This window comes from Sesamum indicum, linkage group LG6 (assembly GCF_000512975.1).
Source record: "Sesamum indicum cultivar Zhongzhi No. 13 linkage group LG6, S_indicum_v1.0, whole genome shotgun sequence".
In the NCBI taxonomy this organism is placed as follows: domain Eukaryota; kingdom Viridiplantae; phylum Streptophyta; class Magnoliopsida; order Lamiales; family Pedaliaceae; genus Sesamum; species Sesamum indicum.
The window spans coordinates 12432839-12454053 of NC_026150.1; the positions used below are offsets into that span (position 1 = coordinate 12432839).

Consider the following 21215-nt stretch of genomic DNA (forward strand, 5'->3'; position numbering starts at 1 on the left):
GACATTTTTGTAACAGGACTCGCGTTACAATTTTTTTTGTTTTTTGAGATGTTCTAAAATTCGTTCCAATCGACAATAGTTACAAACTTGTAACACATTTTGAAATGGCCACGTTGGATTTGTAACGGCTAATGCCAAATCAAAAATTTTGGTTCAAAAATCATTACAAATTTGGAACGACAACAAAACCGTTACAAATTTGTGTTACAACACCCTCTCCAATATTTGCATTCCAAAACCTGTTTCAAACAATGTCATATATATATGTGTGGGTGTTGTAATTTATAACATTTGAGTTATATAAGGGTTTTTATGCTGAAAAATTTAAGTTTATAATTTTTCATGAGCGTGGAGGTTCGAGTCCTCTTCAAGGCATAATATTGAGAATGTTCATTGAATGAGCAATTCAATAAGAGAGCTCGGATCGAATCGGTATATCAAAAAATAAAAAATTCATATTTGTAGCGGTTAATGTTAAAAAAATCGTTATAAAGACCGTCCAAATCAAAATATATTTGGCGTAAAATTCAATATTTTGTGAGAATTTAAAATTTTGAAACGGTTTTTTTCACACAACTGTTACAAAGCGCATTTAAAATAAAATTTTGTTAGAATAGGTGGTCAGAAAGTCAAATGGATTGACTTCTATTCATCGATCTTTATAAATGCAATATTATCTAGATAAATCATTTATCATTGGCTCATGTGATTGTTGTGCTTAATACTTACATTGTACTACGTTTCAATGTCACAACAAATGCCCATATATCAAAAGGTTAAACCCGTGGAGTAGGGTTGCGCATAGGTTGACAGCTTTGAAACCAACTCTTGAAGGTCAATCTGAAACATTCCAAGCGAGGACCTCGAGACAGGGCATCAAGAGTCCTATAGAGGCTTGCTCTAAGTATTGTAGTGTCGTGTTCCATCAACAGGAGACGTAGGTCGCCTATACAATTTTAATGGGTTAGTTGGCAAGGTAGTTGATTAAATAAATTGACTCGCGAGAATCATCATATAAAACCTTAGAGGTTTGGTTGGTATGCCTGAAATTTTTGGCTCCAATAAAACGAGATTAGTCCTCGAACTTGAGAAACCATGGCAATCGTATACATACGAAGACTATATCTTGGATATGGCAAGTGGTGAATGTATCGTGAGATATGATCGTTATAAGCTTTGTCCAGTGCAGTTGGAATATGTAGCGAGGACGATGGATTTTAAGAAAGAATATGTCCCCTATTAGTATGTGACAGTGAAATCTCATATATCAATCAGCACAGTAAACACATCTCGAGTATGATGCTTAGTCAAAGATGAGAACCGACTCCCGAATTCTGTACCCTAGACTTAGGCCGGGAGATGTTTGACAGCACCCGTATGGAACTCGAGCTTGAATGTTCATAACGCTATTCACTTAGTCTACTTCCATGGACCGTCGCTAGATGGCTACCAATGATAGTGGGTTATTTCTAGTTATAGAAATAATTAATTTAATTTAATTTAATTTAATAAATTATTTACAAACTCAAGTCTAATAAAAAGTGAATCTAAAGAGTCATACAAGTATTCTGTTGTGTGCAGCGCCTGCACGCGCTGGGCGCAAATATTTCCTACTACTGCAACACCCAAGTTTCGAACCTAGGTTGTAGGTTCCTCCACCACTTGGCCACATACATTTTTGTTTATCCTTCCTTTCCTTTTATGACTTGAACAAACAAAAACTAAATCCTAAAAATTCTTTAAAACCTTTTTAAAACATCATATAATATCCAAAAATTAAAATGCAACACAACATATTTTATCACATAATCAAACATAAAAAAAAAATATGTATATCATGCTTTAATCAAAATTAAAACAACCATCTACATCACGTAAAGCATGAAACAATAGCCACGAGTGCCAAACTGTGGTCTGATACCACTAAAAGAATCTGTATGGCCTGGGACTTGTCAGGAATGCAACGAAAGCATGAAATAAAAAATATTTAAATTCTAACCGAAAAGGGAATCAATCCCTCAATCTCAGGCATTTGGCACACAACAAGCATAAAACAAGTTTGAAATAAACAAATGGCTATTGTAACATAATATTGACGGAAATATAATCACAAAATTTTACCTTTTCGATTTGAAGACTTTCTTCAAACTTTTCTCCTTCAATCGTGTGCTCACGCAAAGATTAACGAGATCTTCTCTACGTCAAACACACAATACACCATAAGGTGGTCTACACCAAACCTTACTAAAGGTAAAATATATGTAGTATAAGAGATTTGATTTACTATTAACTTAGTATATCAAATTCAAGAGGACCTTACTCTAACCTGAAACTAGTTCAAAACGAACAAGAAATAGAGAGAAATGAGAAGGAGAAGATAGGTAAGTATGATAAGTTGTGAGAGGAGTGTTGTCTTTTGTATCATAGACAAATAACATATACACAAGTCTATACCACTATACATACACACAAGAGACATCTAGTGTACCTGTTGTATGTATTAATGTATATATTGCATGTCAAGTCAAAACTAGATACAATGCATGTTCCTATAGTACACTACGTACTAGTACCATAAGTACTCAAGGAATAACTCCCTCATCCTCAAAATCCATTATATATATATATATATATATATATATATACATATATTCAAGTTAAGGCTACATATAGATATAGAGAAAAATGCAAACTACCCCCTCATGAAAAAATATATAGCGATTTACCTCCCTATATTTTTTAAAATATAACAATTTACCCCCCTATGATTTTTAAAATGAAGCAATTTACCACCCTGTATAAGAAGGTAAATTGCTCATTTTAAAAAATATAGGGAGATAAATTGGTATATTATTTTTAGGAGTAATGTGCTCATTTTCAATATTACAAGGGAATAAATTGTTATTCACCCTATATATATATATATATATATATATTCAAGTTAAGGCTACATAGACATACATATATATCCTATTGGGTTTATTTCATAAAATAAATTAAACCAATAGGCTTGGGCCTCCATAGAGTTAATGCAATCCATTCTTAAAGTCCAAATGGAATTTATTTGATCTTATATAAATCCTACTCATAGCCCAATTAATTAATCCATCAAATAATTAAGCCTAATCCAATTTACTTAATCTCATTAAATTACCAAGTAAAAACTCTAATTAATTGATCTTATTAATTATTCATCCGGTTAGATTAAAATTGATCTTATCAAATCAATTAAACCTAACCCAAATTTAATTAATCTCACTAATTAAATCTTGAGCTTCCCATCACATGAGTTATCCCATTTAAATAATCATATTATTTAATCTCTCGAATTAATTTAAACTCTTTAAATCAATTCATTCCTTCTAAAATTAATTCTACTACTTCCTTGTGTGGTGTTTTGCGTGACTCTGTAAGTTCACCCTCAATTAAACTTAGACTTGTGTCAAAACACAATTTAATTGGCAAATATTTTGCGCTAGAGCACCCGTTGCATGGGTGGCTGTCTAGCAACAGTTCATGACACTAGTGAATAGATAAAAATAACATTAACCTTAAGGCTACCGAATGCCATACAGATACTATTGTTCCATCAGCCATTTCTCAATCTTAGTTTAGAGCATGGAATGATCATCAATTCACATACTAAATAAGACATCTATGCTTAATATTTCAAATATGTTTCTCCAGTCGATCAACATAGATCGTATTCGAAACCCATAGTGGCCACAAACTCCGGGGAGCACAACACATCAAAACGCCTAAGAAATCGCTATCATCTCATGATAGACAACAACTTCTCTCTTGGAACTCACGATTTTCTCTTAATAGCACGACTTTTATCGTAAATGAGTCTACTAATTTTAAAAAACACAATTATAATAAATATCGAAGTACATCAAGAACCATCAAGTAGAAAATAGAATAGAATACTTCACTGCTTTACTTATTATATCTCTTTACATGCATTTTCTGATTTAGTTGCAATAACAGATGCAGCAACAAAGGCCAGGCCAAATTCTCCCCTTTCCATTTGTTCCAAATGACATTAACTAACAAGAATGTTTCCAGTAGTTTGGTTCGTAGCATGTGATCTGAAGGTCTTCCAAAAGAAAGGAATTTCCAAGTAATTAACAATAATGAGAAGTCAAAGTTGTAATACACAATGACAAATGAGGATCTTCAGCTGCGAAAGAATATAACAGTCACTTTCTACACTATTTCCACACTTTCATTGAGTTATCACATTCATCAAATTTTTGTAGACCCAAAGTATTGCCAGAAAGATCGCCACCAGCGTAGTTGGTTTCATCAAATTATCGAAAAGAAAAGAAGAAACATAGTTGTTTTCATCCTAAAAACGTAGCAGATGATATGCAATGCAGTGTTAACTCATCCAGCACTCATTCTAGTATCAAGAAATTCTAAAATCATATGCAGTCACTACATCAAAAATATTGTCAAAGATGCATGATGAAGTGGAAAACACTGCTTTTTTGGGCTATTGATCCCATCACATGCAAATGTTGAAAGTATACGCCTAGTGACTAATTGGAACCCCAAATTTGTAGACAGGTGAGGGCGTCAAGAAAAATGATTGTCAAAATCCTGGCTAATTTCAAGACATGAAATCTATGGCTACTTCCTCTGCATCTTAAACCTTGAAACAGGTTTTGAGCTACGAGCACCAGTCTGCTGCTCCAGCATATTCATTCCAATATTATGAGCATGCTCCACGATCGAACCAGTAAAAGCCTGTTCCCATAAGGGGAAAAAAAAATGATAATAATAATATGATAGAGCGCAAACATCCATCTTAAACTAAGTTGCTTTATCAGTGAATCAACTAAAAGACTAAAGAAGATGTAAATATTGCTTGATATCAGTAATTGATTTAATGACGATATGCCTTTGGCATCAAGGCCTGGTATGGAAGAGAATAGGCACATGAATTAGATGTGTAACATCCTATCTCTTGTACTACAGGGAGTCCACCTAATTTGACAAAACCTTGACGGAGAGCATTGTAATTATCCCAATTTATTATAACTGAAGAAATAATATTTGGTGTCATCAAAAGTTTGCTTTGTCTATCGATCTGAACTAGTCTCTCTACTACCTATATATTCAGTAACTTAGCTACGAATGTCGGATTTTGATGTAAATCTAGTTGTCACACCATTGTTGGCATATGTAGAGGTGGTATAACCTATTCTATAACCACAGGTTCTTTACAAAACATTGTCAGGTCAGGGGTAAAGGTCTCCCACAGCAAGACCTTTGGCCATCCCAAGACCTCTTTTCCATCTTCAACTTATAGAAGGCATATTGAAAGTTGAATTCACGGCTTCAATGGGAACTTAAAATTCTTAGAAAGAACAATTGCACTGGTCCATGCCATTCAACACTAAGATCAGGAATGTGCCATTTAAATAGAAATTGGCTTGCCAAGTATGTAAAATAAACAGCACAAAACCACAAGTTTAAGAGGCAGAATATACCATGTTACTGGTTGAAGGAGGAGCTTGAACTTTCTTCTTTTCTTCAGGTAGCTCCAGAGCCTTGCTCATTGTACTCCTGTTTAGTGGTGGATAATCGCAATGCAAAGATCCATCTAGATGGGGTGATACTTTGGGGTCAGAAGAGTCATGAAAAAAATCAAGAAATCCACATGGGCAGTCAATATGCGAAATTACTTGCATAAAGCTAAACCAGGACGATATCTATGCAGTGCACCTTCCCTTTTTTAATAAAGAGGAAAGAAATTCTTCCATATATACTAATAAGAGAAACTAAAAATGACAAACAAAATCCAACCTTGGTTCCTCTCTTGTTTTTCAAACTTGACGAAGTGATAATCATATTTCAAATTCAGTAGAACCTCTATAAATTAATATTCGATAAAAATTAATAGCTTCTATAAAATAGTAATTTTTCTTGGCTCCGACATGGGCACAAGGTCTAAATTAATAATTTTGAATAAACTAATAAGATAATAATTTTCCGGAAGACCTTTATATAAATTTATGGTCCCTTCAATATTACAAATCAATACTCCTATAAAATTACAAATATAACAAGTACAATTTAGTAAAATATGATTCTATTGTTTTTCTTTCAGAGAGATGTATTAATATACGAACATCATTCAATTATTCAATACAATGTATATGTTTTATTCATGAAGAATAATGTAGGTTCATTGAATCGGAAAAAATCTCTTTAAATTAATACATTATTAATTTATCAATTAATTAATACCGCTTTAAACTAATAAAATTACGTGGGTCCCAACGTTATTAATTATAGAGTTTTTACTATACACAGTTTACGAAGAGAAAATGGAGAGATAATGATATCGATGACAACGTCGAGACAGAATCGAACAGTATCTTGAAGGTAGTGCCTTTAAACTAATGTGCATCAAACAATGGACTGATTCTATTAGCTTCCATTAGGTTACATCAAGATTTTTGTATTAAATTGCCGAAACTGCCCTTTTAAACCCTAGCATAATAGCATAAAAGATTGTGTGGCACCACCAATATGAGAAAAGCTTAAATTAAAACATATCTACAGTAGAAAATGCCTCTCCCAAGAGTAAAATCAACCATACTTCACATTCCCAAATTCATTTTCCAAAACTCCTTGAAACAGAACCAAATGGAGCTTCATATTACCTCCAGCTCTGTTTAGCTCATGTTAAAATCAATTGTGAATTAGAAAGCATAATTTGTCATCTTACTAATTTAGCAGTTGTGAATCACTGAAGTAATATATTCAACATATGTCGATTTGATTTTACATGCAGCTCTTGGAACCACACTGTCTATACCATTATGATTTTTTAAAGAAAATGATTTTCATATAAAATATCAAATAATGATGCTATAACAATAAAATCAAGTTGACGAAAAAACCTGCATCTCAAAATCAAAAAGGCACTAGAACAAAAATGCAGACCACATGGAACGCAATTTTATAAGGCACATTAAAACATGGTATTACCACAGCACCAAGGATATAAAATGTAGCAGAATTAAAGCAAATGACAGTACCACCTTTAGATACTGCTGGTGCCTCTGGAGCTTTAGCCTGGATCATAGAGGACACAAAAATATTAACTATAATTGTACAATCCAACACCAGTGATTCAGCAAAGCAAGTTCATAGACAACTCATGCGTGAACTACAGAAATTGCAAGGAAAGTGCTTAGTAAAACCATACCACATCAACCACTTGTACAGGTGAACTTCTAACTTCTTGGTGAGTAGACATTTCACTGATATTACTATCTGGCTCATTTTGTATCCGCTCATCCTCGTCGGATTCATTGCCTTTTTCAGCTTCTTCTTCTTCTTTTTCAAGCTCATCAATTCGTGAAAATATACGATTGTATTCTTCATCTTCAACAGAAAATTTTCTAGCATCCTTCTCAAGGGAAAAAGTGGGATCAGGTTTCCCGTATCCTGCAGTTTTTTAAGAAATAATCAGTCAGGAATTATCATCTCAAACACAATATCAAATGCAGCCAAACCCAAACCTAAATTACCAGCCTAGAGCAAACACAGTAATGATGATTCTATACCACAAACATGAGCAGCATAATATGAACTCATATGTCCCCTTCCATCTAGTTTCCCTTTTCAGCAAGCATTACATGTGAATTAAATGGACAAATAGACTTCCATGTAGAACTCAATGTCTCCATTGTGTTTTGCAACCATCAAATCCGCTTTTTCCAAAAACGATTCCTTTTCAGTTTTTCTTCCTACTAATTTCAAAGTAAGAAGCAGAAGGATAGAATCATTTTATGTCAGAAATCAGACATATTTAAAAAAGTACAAGCGAAACATGTTTCCATTACCACCCATTATATTTTATGTTTGGGACAAATTACACACTATATCAGTAAAACTGTCAAAGCATTGAGTCCTCAGTCATTGAAAGCTAATAACATGTTCAATGAACAAGCTCCACAACACAACTTTTTGGAAACGTTATGCATTCACACACTTACTTAAGTATGGAGTTATTAGAGTAAAATGATGAACAAGTGCATCAATTTATTAACATCTGCTTCACCTTTTGCAATGATGATTAAAATACAAACTAACTACTCGTTAAGTTACTATTTAACAACTCTATCGGATCAAAAAGATTTAAGGTTTTACTCTTAAAACAGATAGCTGTCTTTGTCTTTTCTGCTTGTTCACAGATGATAAAATTAACTAAATATCAAACTCATTCTTGATAGGATCAGGAAGAACACACCAGTTGTACTTCCTATTTCTTTCCAAAAAATGTATTTTATTAATTATTTTTTAATCACCAAACTTGACAGATTCACTATGAAGCAACGCCAGAAACTAAATAGAAACTAGCCTGCTGTTTCTGCCCTGGAGGAAGCTTCCTCAACATAATCTTCCCTGATCTCTACAAGACCATCCTGTCAAACATCAATCAAAAGTATAAGTATCTAAGATACATGAAGGATAATAACAATAATAGAATTCGCAAAAACAGCAGATTTTACGTGACTATTGATAGCAGGAACACCAATCCATATATGAACAAATGACTCTGCCTGGAAGTTTAGCAATGTGCATAATTGCTTTAGTACCTGAGTCCCTGACTAACAAGTACACTCCATTTATTAAATATTTTTCCCCTTAGCATCTACAAGTTAAACCATAATATAATAAAAATTGTATAATTCAGAGACATATCTGGACACCAATAGAGGAAATATTCAAAGGAAAATAAAGTGTCAACGAAATTCTTAATCGAAGAAAACAAGTTAGGTTCATAAGGCTTTGTCTGATTGTACTAACACATTGATGCAGCAGGACCAGCTCCAAAAAATCCCTAGCTAAAGACAATTTGCCCCAGGGGCCATGTTTTATCTAATGAAAAATATATCAACTCACTAGATGTTTATTTCACAACTATGCACATCAAATGACTTGATGCATCAACGATCCATAACATGACAAAAATATGAACATCAATGGCATGTCAACGTTGGCTGGTGGAGATTTCATGCATTTCAGCTCTCAGCTCTATCTTCATCTAGCGAATGTTCATGTTTTCTACAAAGCCCATACCTAGATCATTGTGTCACCAAAGAATGAACCTCAAAGCATCACATAGCCCTTGCTATACACAAAGTGTAACAGCAAGTGGAAGTCTTCAAGCTACTAAGAAAACAAGGAAAAATACAGAGAATCTAGAACAAACTGTTAGATATTTGAATTGTGATGAACAAAAAGAATACAATTGGTAAAACCCAAGAAATGAAAGCATCATTTGGTTTGTTGCCTCCAGTTAAAGCTTACTATCAGATAGATGTGCCTTAACTTGAAAATGATCAGTACCCATTCATCTTGGTTTTTCACTTCTATTATTTTCAAGCTGAAAAACACGTAATCATACTAAGAAATCCTAATTATAACGGTGCAAGTTCACACAAAAGGGAAATGATCTCTTACAAATCAAGAAGCTTACCGCTGACTCTTGAGCTGTAGCATCAAAGAATGATGCCTCAGCCTCCAAGTCCTGCATAATAGCCTTCAGAGATTCAACTTGGGTCTCCAGAGCCTTGCCTCTTCTTTTCAAAATATCAACTGTTTGCTTGGCAGTTCTTTCAGCATAGTACCCTTCCCCTAAAAGGACCTGCAGTTACGCTTGGATATCTGAAAACCAAACTACGAAAATACTTGATCAAAAACCATCAACTCAAATATGCATGAGGAGTATCTCAATTATTTTTATTATGAAGACTTCCTGGTGCTCCAATCAAAGTGTTTGATTAACTGGCATTCATTGGCCAAGGACAAAAGACTATAACATGTTTACAAAGCACCCACAATGGTTTAAATAAAATGACCTCATCAAAGTTCATCTCCACAACATTGAACAATGGCCCAAGTCTTAATAACAAAAACAGATAATCATATTAGACTACTGTATGGCAACACCAGACATACACACAGAGTTCAAAGACAACATAAACTATATAGTTAAGGACGAAAACCTACATTAATTTACAAAAGATTAATAATTTAAAAAATTATCAGAAATCAATCTTGCAGAACAGAGAAAGAATGCACAAATTTGGGTTACTCTTTCTCAAATCATATCATCAGGTAACCGGAGAGACACTTGACCTTCAGTTTTTTAAAACGGCATTTGTCATTTAGTGACAACAAACATAGAGCAATTATATGCTCTCTTGATCCACAATTAAGTGAGGTATTTCAAGTTTCAACATTTGAAAAGATTTCAGGTAAAACCATTCCTCGAAATCTCAATTCGATCACATACATAGGTAACACCCTACAGTGGAGTTATTTACAGACATCTTGAAATGGAATAGATCCACTCAATCATATTAATAAGTTCTTCATCTCCCTAATTAAACAAAGAAAAGCTATATTTCTATTATAAGCAAAAGTTAACAGCACCATGAGAGTAACTGTTAATCCTAATAGCTTACCTACTTAAATTTGGGACAAAGGAAAACAGCAGCATTATCCACATGTAAAAACCACCACTGAATACTCTATTAAAGTTGCATAAAAGACCATCAAACGTAACAGAAATGCACCATAGAGAAAATAAAGTCAAGGAAAAATAAAATTAACAATAACAAGAATGATAAAAAATTAAGAAATTAGCGGATATAGCCAAAGGGGGTACCATAAACTCATTGGTGTGAATCAACCGACCTGGAAAAAACGCCGCCTTTCCAAAAGGAACCTATCAACCCATAGCAAAAAAAATCACCATTACTTACATACATACGCGGATAAGTTAATACAAAGACAAGAACAAAATGCAATATTGACCATGATATTGTGGTGTGTTTCATCAGGGAGTTTCTGGACGAGGTTTATAACGCTAATATTGTCATCAATAAAACCCTTGAGCTGATCGAGTTGCTGTTGGCGCTCAGCTATTGTGTCCTGCACACGCCTTGAAGCTTTCTGGGCTTCCTCAGCCGGGAACACGGAGGATATTGGCGTCACTGTGCCCATCGTCTCCATGGATTCTTTCAGCCTCAATGCACCATATGCAGCCTTCGAACTCTGGGGTTTAGGTGGAGGATTTCTTTCTAGTGCTTTGTCAACGGGTCCTGCAAAGGGTTACTACAGCTTGAAAAATCCTTCTTTAGCTTTTATTGGGAAAAAAATATATTAAAGAGTATTTGGTATCTATACCTAATTATAATTGGAGAGCACCTTTTTCGTGTCTAAATTTTTATGATCTGTCATTTTTTTTATTTTTTAAATTATTTTAGCAGTTTGTTTTCCCTATTCTCAACTTTCAATTCTCCCTCTCTGAACTTTCATGTTTCTTTTTCTTCCCCCACTTTTCTCTTAATAACTACTCACTTCTATCCTTTTCATGTTATTTGTTAATTTTATTATAATATATATTTTTAAAAAAGTAAATTACATTAATTATAGTTTAAATAAATATGCTACACAGAATAGTTGTAATTTATGATAGAAGAGCATTTTATATTGCTTTTAACTATTAGGAATTTTTTTAATTAGGGATAATACACTTTCCTTCCATGAGGTTCGGTATAATTGCACATAGATCCCCTTTGATCTGAAAAATTACATTTAATACCCTTGAAGTTTGCTTTCGTATAATAAATAAGTCATTCTGTTGATCAAAATTCACTGAATTTGCTGATATTAACAAAAAAATAAATAAAATTCATATTTATCATTGATTGACTTATTACTGATTTTTTGCAGGTTAAATAAATCTTTTTATGGTCAAATTACCCTTATACATCTTCTCACATTGATAGACGTGACGAGATATATCTTAACAGTTATAAGATTATTTTGACTAGAAAAAATTTATTTGACCTGCGATAAATCAGTAATAAGTCAATCGAGATTAAATATCAAATTTCATTTAGTCGATTGTTAATATAAATAAATTTAGTGGATTTTCAACCAGTCGAGTATAGCTAACTTTGACATTATCATAGCTCATGCATAGTTTAGACTTGCTAATGGGATCCATTAGTAAATCTGAAAGTTTATGCTTCAAGATGAATGATTAAGAAAAAATAGTTTATAATTGATAGATACTATTAAACACACTGGCTACTATTTATCATATATTAATAAATAACTAGAACAAATAATAAAATCCCCAAACAAAAGCACGCAAACCCCAATCCCCAAATCAGGCCAAATTCCATCCAAAAGCGAAAACCTCAAAATTCAAAATTTAAGAGGATTAAGAAACTCGAACTCACCGCGGATCAGAGAACAGAACGAATCAAACTCGCGCAAAAAGTAAAAAAATAATAATAAAAGTCCACACAGATTTGTGTGCTGTATCCGAGGAGAGTGAAATGGGGAACCCTAGATTACAGGAAAGAAAGGATTGAACTTGTCACTTGCTGTTCTCGATCGAAAATTAGAGCGAGAAAATAGAGAGAGAGAGAGAGAAATGTATAAAATTCGAGAGAGCTCTGTCTGTCGTCGTGTCCCTATACCCTTTTTTTCTGGTTTCGTTTCTTTATATACATTCATACACACAATTTTACATCTCAAGTGAATTGAAACTTGACTTCTAAATTCTCATACTCCAGGATTACATTAAATGGCATAAACGTAATTATAACCGAAAACCAGGAGCAAATTGAAAAGACCGACTTACATGTATTACTCGAGAGTTGAGACTAAAATGGGTTAATTATTTATTTATTACCCAAAAAAAATTATATTAATATAATTTATTATAATATACTAATATTAATATGTTGAGTCGCCATTTGACTCGACTAAAAAATAATATTTTTTTTTAGAAAATAACCAAGTCATCGCGGTTTGGTGTCGTGATTTGTAAGTCGCGATTTGAAATCACGATTTGGTGTCGTGATTTTCAAATCGTGATTTTAAATCACGACTTGGCCTTTTTTTTATTTTCTTTAGTTTCATTTAGTTAATTTTATTTATAAACTAATTATATAAAAATTAATTATTAATAACATATTAAAGTTCAAAAAATCATAATATTAAAATTGTATTAATTTAAAAAATTACAATTAAATGTACAAATGTAATAGTGTATATTTTTTATACAATTATAAAAAATACAATGAAGTATACAATTTCAAAAGTAAAAAATGTCCACCCGTTCCACAATTGCGTCATGGCGTTGACGCCGATGTCTTCTTATTTCTTCGCTCACATTTTGCGCCTCATTTTCATCACCACCTAACCGACTAGATGTTGTTGCAAAACTAAACTCCACATTGTCATGATATGCACTACACGATGGAAATAAAATTGGTGAAATATTGTATCCTTGTGCATATGGTTGATTAATACCAAGACCAAGTTCAAGATATACTTGTGAAGAATAATCTTGTGTTTGGTTTGGCATATATGGAATCGATTGAAACCAATCATCTTGAGGCGGTTAAGGCATGTAATAATCTTGAGGTGGTTGAGGCACGTAATAATCTTAAGGTGTATAAATTATAGAAGGATCAACTATATCCACCCCAATATCATGACGTTCAACTGAACCAATAGACATTAGGCTAAAACTTCTTCTTTGCCTGTGGGATGTTCTGGGAGCATCATCAGATGAAGAAACAATTTGTTGTAGCTGTTGGGTTATGGCTTCCTTGATAATATGTAACCCGTGTTCAAATCTATCCACCAATTGATTATATCCTTCAATATTTAGTGGTCTAGATCGACACAAAATTTCAAGGGCATTCACCTCATCTGCCTGAAGATTGTAGAAAAATAATGAGCCTTGTGTTGTAAAAAAAATATCTAAAATAAAATATTTGATATTATATAAGAACATACCATAACTTGCAACATAGGTGTTTCTCCAGGTTGGTACCCGCTTTCCACACGTCTATCAGTAGATGACGACACGAAATTTCTTGTTATGTTGTATTACCATTCCCAATAACCTTGTTCTGTTTCTCTTCTATTGGAAATGGGTGGCCTCTGTACAACTGTGTCATATCGTCTTTGCTATCTAGTGATATATTGTATGTATTGCAGGTGCCAATCTGTGCCCATGTGATTTTTATTGGAGATCTGATGGAGGCTCATATCTCAGGTATCCGTCGCTTTTGAAATATTTTGCCTTATCCTGAATTGGCGAAGAACCCGTTCAATACGATGCATTTCAACTATTGCGTTATCAATGAATATGATGACCTCCACAACTAGGGATTCAAATCAGCGGCGTAAGCATAATGACATTCGAGTTCATGTCATATGGCTGCCAAATGAACTGTAATAAATAAAAAAATATAAATTAATATGTATTTAATTCACAGTATAAATATACGTATAATATTAAAAATAAGTTACATGACCCACCTGCATCTCATCTAGTATTTCTCTTATTACCAGGATAGTTCCCCGTACTGTTCGGGTGAATGTGTGCTGATAATTTCAAATAGTACCATATGGTGCTACTAGGAGCCAGCGATTGTAGTTCATTTGGACTTGGCCCATAAATAGTCTTTCCGCACCAAGTTCAGGGCAAAGTGGAGTAATCCGTAACCATGCTCAAATTTGTACGAATAATACAAATATGTCATCCACGACTTGCTTCAAATAGCTAAAGCAGCAGCAATTCATTCACGTCCTTGCCATTTCAAATACAGTACGAAATTTTTTTTTGTTACTTGCTAATTCTGTCTACTTCATCTTCTCGCATTGAAATTTTTGTGTATTTTGGTGGTGAATTATCGAGCGATGGATGGTCTGTTATATCAGACGCCCATTGAGGCAATGAGGATCCCTCGTTCATACACCTACAATCAATTTCTATCAAAGATCTATAAAAAAAATGGTGTTGATAGCTCCCAATATTCGTTGAAAGTATCTGCAAAATATTCGTGCCAATACCTCGGTCGAATAAAGGAAACATTTATATAAATTAAAGATGACGATATGTTGTCATTTTCCACCGATCTTGCAGGTGGATTCCCACTCATGGAAGTTTACGTTGAATCTGTACAAATCGACCACGAAGATAATCCACAAATGGACCGAGATTGGGGAGCTTTCGACCAAAATATGACTCAACAGTGGGGAGAGGATAACTCACAGATGAGTCAACAATGGGGGGAATACATGACGTTGTTATCAAGCCAAGGATTCCCTTCATGTTCCAGCTTCAAAAATTTGACAGGTACGTATAGCACTAATTTTGGTGTAGGTACTTTTAACACCAATTTTGGCATAGGCACATCGAATTATGATACTGAGTGTTATACTCCCAATATGGTTTCTGTTACGCAAGGGCTCGAAAATATTGAACTTAATTATACAGAGCCCACCCACTCACATACTCCCTCCACCTCCAATTTTATACCAAATGATGTTGAGGCAGAAGACCCTATCGGAAATTTTGCACAAAACGAGCTGAGCCAGAAGACCCTTTTGCGGACATTTTTGCAAATGATTCAGAGGCTGCTTCTGAACCGGATGAAGTGGATTATCCAATTCCATGAAGGATGGACCACACAATGTTGACATAAATGCCGTGGCTGAAAATTTTGCACAAGGTACATCATCGTCCTCTAAACTAGTTATGCCACATCGAACTACTCAGCAAATATTTTACCGCTCTATACCATTTTTCGAACAAACATTCCCGTAGGTACCCGTGGATTCCATTGATGTATCAAACATGAAGTATGCAAGATTTTATGAAAAGAACGAAGGCAGACTTGATGTGTGAATGCTTTTCAAAAATAAAGAAGCTTTAATCGAGGCGGTTAAAAATCACTCGATACCATATGCACATCGCAAGTATTGGGTAGCTGTGAGTTCGAAGGTCAAGTAGAAAGTGTACTGTAAGCATAGCAGCCCAGGTGTATATATATATGTATAAGTATAAGCATATAAAATTAATCGACTGATTCATATTTATTTTTTTCAGATATATGGTGTAGATTGGAGCTGCGAGGGATTTCGAAACCAAAAATTGAAAGGTGGATAATAACAAAATATGGGGGGAACCATACATGTATATTGAATCAAATATCACTCGAACATGGTAATTTAGATAGGATTTATGTTGCTTCTTTACTTTTAGGACAAGTGAAATGCAACTCCGCGTACGGAATAAAGTATGTCATCCAAACTGTGAAACACCATATAGGATACGATATACTATACCAAAAAGCATGGTACAGTTTAAAATGGCACGTGAAATTGTTTACGGCACATGAGAGAGCTTGGTTCAAAAGCTACCCAGATACATGGGAGCTCTCCAAAAATATAATCCAAGAACGATTGTTGAATAGCAACACAAAGCCCGCCACCCATCAACTGGTGCATATGTGATAGGATACGTCTTCTTGGCGTTCAAGCCGTGTATTGTAGGGTTCCAACACTGTCGCAAACTCATCAGTGTAGATGGGACCCATTTATACACAAAGTACAAGCACAAAATTTTGATTGCTGCTGCCATGGATGAAAATCAACAGGTACTCCCTCTTGCTTTTGCAATTATCGATGAAGAATCATATTCATCTTGGAAGTGGTTTCTTATACAGTTGAGCAGACATATTATACGGGGGCGACTCGGTATCTGCCTTATTTCTGATTGTCATCCTGGTATCATTAAAGTTGTATGTGAAACTTCAGATTTCGTACCACCTAACAGCATGCACCGGTATTGCTTGAGGCATGTGTGTTTCAATTTCAACAGTCAACACAAAAATGTTGTGTTGAAGGATCTTTGTTGGGGAGCTGGCTAAATATCAGATCAGAAAATTCAATCGAATTATGAAAGAGATAAAGAGCCAAAAACTATCCGTGTTTCAGTATTTAGACAAGATCACCAAGGAAAAATGGACATCATCTCATGATGGTGGATGGCGATGCGGAATTCTGACGATAAATATGTCGGAATGCATAGCAACCTACCGTTAATAGCAATTGCTGAGATAACGTTTCAGCGAACTGTCCAGTATTTCCTTGAGAGGTTAGCAAAAAGTACTGTAATGTTGGCCAACAACCAACTGTGGACGGACTTTGCACATAAAATGTTCACACATCGGCCTAAAATTTTGTTGAGCATACCGTTACCAAATACCATCAGTTCCAACAGTCCTCTTTGGTTGTTACAAGACGTCACAGTGGACATGGACTCAATACCCATGTTGACAAAATTGCGAATCGAGAATGTTCTTGCGGCAAATTGACTCAATTTGATATTCTTTGCAGTCACGCTCAAAAGGTATGCGTTGCATATATGATTAATATTGCATCAATGGTGAAGGATTATTACGATATAATGGCTTATAAGAATACATATTCCAAGTCATTTGAACTTCTACATTCCAAAGATTATTGGGATGTACCGGGATTTGAGTTAGTCCACGATACTACTATTCGCATATTTTCGCGCCCTGGTCGAAATCAAATATCACGTATTCACAACAAGATGGATTGGGCGCAAACGCGTGCAAGGCAACAAGCCCAACAAAGAAATTCTTCTACACAATCAGATGTGCCGGTATCGGGTTGTCAATAATAATTGTATACTTCATTATATTTTTTACAATTGTACAAAAAAATATACATGATTACTTTACACTTAATTGTAATTATTTAAATTAATATAATTTTAATATTATTATTTTTTAAACTTTAATATATTGTTAAATATTAATTTTATATAATTAATTTATAATAAAAATAAATTACATGAAATTTAAAAAAAAATAAAAAATGACTGGAGTGACTTCAAGTCGTGATTTGTAATCACGACTTGGGTATTTTATTAAAAAATTATTTTTTTAGTCAAATCACGACTCGACATATTAATATTAATGTATTATAAAAAATTATATTAATATTTTTTTATTAAAAAAAATAAATAACCCAGACTAAAATATTCCTTATTTGAGGAAGTATTTATTTTTTAATTTTTTTAGATTACATTTTGATTCATGAATTTTGATTGAACCAATTTTTAATAAATTTATATTAAGAAAAATTTTGAGATTTGTCAATATTTGGAAAATATATAGTTTAAAGTTAGAGTTAAAAAATGTGAAATTGTTTGAATTTATTGTTATACTAACAAATAAAAAATTTAAGGTTGAATGCAATTTACTTCTGTATTATGTAAATGAGCAAATACCCCCTGTAAAAAAAAAGAATTAATATATTACCCCTGTATTTTAAAAAATGAAGCAAATTGCCCCTTCTCAATGGTTTAGTTAGGGGGTAATTTGCTTCAATTTCTAAACTACAGGTAATTTGCTATTTTATTTTTTACAGAAAATTTTTCGGTTAATCAAAAATTTAGTTCGGGATTTTTGAAAATCGAAAATCGAACAGAAATGGATCGATTCGGTTTGGTTAAAAAAACTGACCAAGTTTGATTTTTTCTGTTTAAAAACCAACAAACCATTTTTTCTAAATATTTTATATAAATAATTGTGATATTTTTTTTCAATTTTATGACAGATAAGCCCAATGTGTTGTTAATCCTCAGCAAACAGGCAAACACCTTCAACTTAGACAAAAATCCACATATTTTTTCACTTAGGCATTTTATCAAACACCTTCAAAGGAAAAATTGTAAGTTAAATTTTTTGAAATTCTTTTTCTTTGTAAGAGAGCAAAACCTACCTGATGGAGAAGACTGGTAGGGAGAGGAGGTCGCCCGTCGGCTTTCTTCTGCTGCGGCTGCGCCTGCGTCCTTCTCTTTTCTTTCTTTTGCTCGTTGTCGGCCGTTCTTTCTTTTCTTTTCTTTCTCAGTTTCTCCGTTTCTCTCTCCAGTCAATTCTATCTATCTATTTCTATATTCTATAATTATATATATAAATTATATAGTAATATATTAATATATAAATATAATATAATATAATATATATAATGTAGGGTGGAAATCCCTCAACAATATCTCTTTCTCACAAATACCTATCAACTATTACAGGTATAATAATGGAGTATGAAACTCCTTAGATTACAGACCAAGAGAATAAACAAAAATACAAAACACTTAATATAAAAAATTATAGATTTAAAAGAAAAGGACGGCTCAGATAGAACCAAATCTGGAATGGTATCGCACAAAGCACAGTCACAGAAGACTTGGTTTTCCACTTGTTCACACCCACAGCTACTCCACCGTCAACAACCTCACCAAATGATCACAGAGAGACACTCTTTGTTCACTTAGAACTAGAAAATTTGAGAGAGGGTGAGTTGTATATTGTTGTATTTCGGTTGAAAGGCAAATCCCCATTTATAGGGGTCAAAGGGATGACATAGATAGAAGGTTTGGTGGCTTTCCATAAGCTATCATATTGGCTTAGGAAAGCCACCTCCTTCTCTATTCTTCTCCGCTGAAGAATAGAGAAGGAGGATCTCAGCAAATCCATGGAGGGAAGAGAAGAAAAGGGGGAGGGGGGGAGAAAAACAGTGGCGCAATAAGAAAGGAGAGACAGACCAAATGCTGTTAGGGTTAGGTTAGAACTTAAATAGATAGAGTAGTGGGTCGGGTACCGGGTATGGGTCGGGTAAGATAGAGGTGGGTCTTGCCAAGTGGGTGAGACTCTTGGGCCTTGTTTTGTGGGCTTGTGGACATTGGGCCGTATATCCCAACATGCTCCACCTTGGACCAATGAACCATAAGGAACATTGTCCGAAGCTAACTATGGATTTGGAACTTTTCATCATAGCCCGGGGACCCTCCTGCGTGTACCTGCAAAAGAAACAGCTAGGAGAAACAGGATTAGTCAGGAACTAATCTCAGAATTTTTAAACACATATTGAACTTATCTACTGGCAGGCTTTTGGTCCCCATATCAACAGGTATGTAGGGTTTACTTCAATCACAATAAATGACAGGGAATAGCAGTTTACTCATAGAGATCACAAATATCCAAGAAACAGTTGATAAATAATGAAGTTATTACAGAATATATATATATATATATTAAGAGTTTTATAGAAGATCACACAGATCAGTACTAAGAGATCACACAGATTAGTGATAATGTCACAAAAAACTCAGAGATCACAACAAATCAGTAGGTAATGAAAAGCAGAATATAACGAAAACTGAGGCTCCCAGCCTAAGTCCCGTCTAGATACCCGACGACCTCAAGGGTCTGGCCAAGAGGGATATTAGGGGGTTTAACTGCGGTAAATAATGATAGCAGAATAAATAATATCAAACAGTAATATAGAACAGAGATATCAAACGGAAAGTAAAGAGGAGGGGTTTTCAGAGAGTACCACCACCGGAAGCTATCGGATCAGAAAAGGCTCTGATACCACTGTAGGGTGGAAATCCCTCAGTGATATCTCTTTCTCACAAATACCTATCAACTATTACAGGTATAATAATGGAGTACGAAACTCCTTAGATTACAGACCAAGAGAATAAACAAAAATACAGAACACTTAATATCAATAATTATAGATTTAAAAGAAAAAGAAGGCTCAGATAGAACCAGATCTGGAATGGTATCGCACAAAGCACAGTCACAGAAGACTTGGTTTTCCACCTGTTCACACCCACGGCTACTCCACCGTCAACAACCTCACCAAACGATCACAAAGATCTAGAGATCACAGAGACACAATCTTTGTTCACTTAGAACCAGAAAATTTGAGAGAGGTGAGTTGTATTGTTGTATTTCGGTTGAAGGGCAAATCCCCATTTATAGGGGTTAGAAGGATGACATAGATAGAAGGTTTGGTAGCTTTCCATAAGCCATCATATTAGCTTAGGAAAGACACCTCCTTCTCCGGTGAAGAATAGAGAAGGAGGATCTAGGGGTGGGCGTCGGGTCGGGTTTTTCGGGTTCGGATAATTCGGGTCGGGTACCCGACATGTCAGGTTGGGGAAAAATGACCCGAACCCAACTGAGTCGGATACCCGAATAATTGGGTACCCGTCGGGTTCGGGTACCCGACAGTTGGGTTCAGGTTTTGTCAGCTTCAAAAAATGAATTTTTCAAAATAAACTTCATTCACTAAAATAAATCCATGTAAGTCTAAAATTTAACTTATGGACACAAATACTTAAAGCTTTACATAAATACCCAAAAAAGAAGAGTTCAATCATATCCATAAATTATCAGATATTTTTAAAAATCATTTCAATAACAACAATAAAGCTAAGGCCTCCTAAATCGTAATGCCTACAGACTGAAAAAGCAATCAGC

General features: G+C 34.3%; 1 protein-coding gene across 3 annotated transcripts; it reads right to left on the minus strand.

Annotated features, from left to right (window-relative positions):
• Positions 4029–12537, minus strand: LOC105164415 (RNA polymerase II subunit 5-mediating protein homolog). Of its 3 annotated transcripts, none has more exons than XM_020694160.1 (9): positions 12285–12537; positions 10849–11135; positions 10729–10759; positions 9506–9673; positions 8384–8447; positions 7226–7467; positions 7056–7092; positions 5499–5611; positions 4029–4752 (listed from the first exon to the last, which is right to left on the minus strand). In XM_020694160.1, exons 2-9 carry the CDS (start codon positions 10869–10871, stop codon positions 4636–4638), a joined length of 795 nt encoding a protein of 264 aa, XP_020549819.1. In that variant the 5' UTR covers positions 10872–11135; positions 12285–12537; the 3' UTR covers positions 4029–4635. The 3 variants fall into 3 exon arrangements, with proteins under 3 accessions (XP_020549819.1, XP_020549818.1, XP_011081368.1); XM_020694159.1 differs by having other exon boundaries at positions 4096–4752; positions 10700–10759; XM_011083066.2 differs by having other exon boundaries at positions 4113–4752; positions 7059–7092; positions 10700–10759.

What these genes read in the sequence shown, in the direction of transcription:
- LOC105164415 (XM_020694159.1), bottom strand. Translation starts at nt 11,046, where the DNA reads ATGGAGACGATGGGCACAGTGACGCCAATATCCTCCGTGTTCCCGGCT. An exon ending in CTCCAGGGCAGAAACAGCAG is followed by an intron (nt 7,468 to 8,383) that starts GCTAGTTTCTAT and finishes AAAAAACTGCAG; the next exon opens with GATACGGGAAACCTGATCCC. An exon ending in ACCAGCAGTATCTAAAGGTG is followed by an intron (nt 5,612 to 7,055) that starts GTACTGTCATTT and finishes CACCCCATCTAG; the next exon opens with ATGGATCTTTGCATTGCGAT.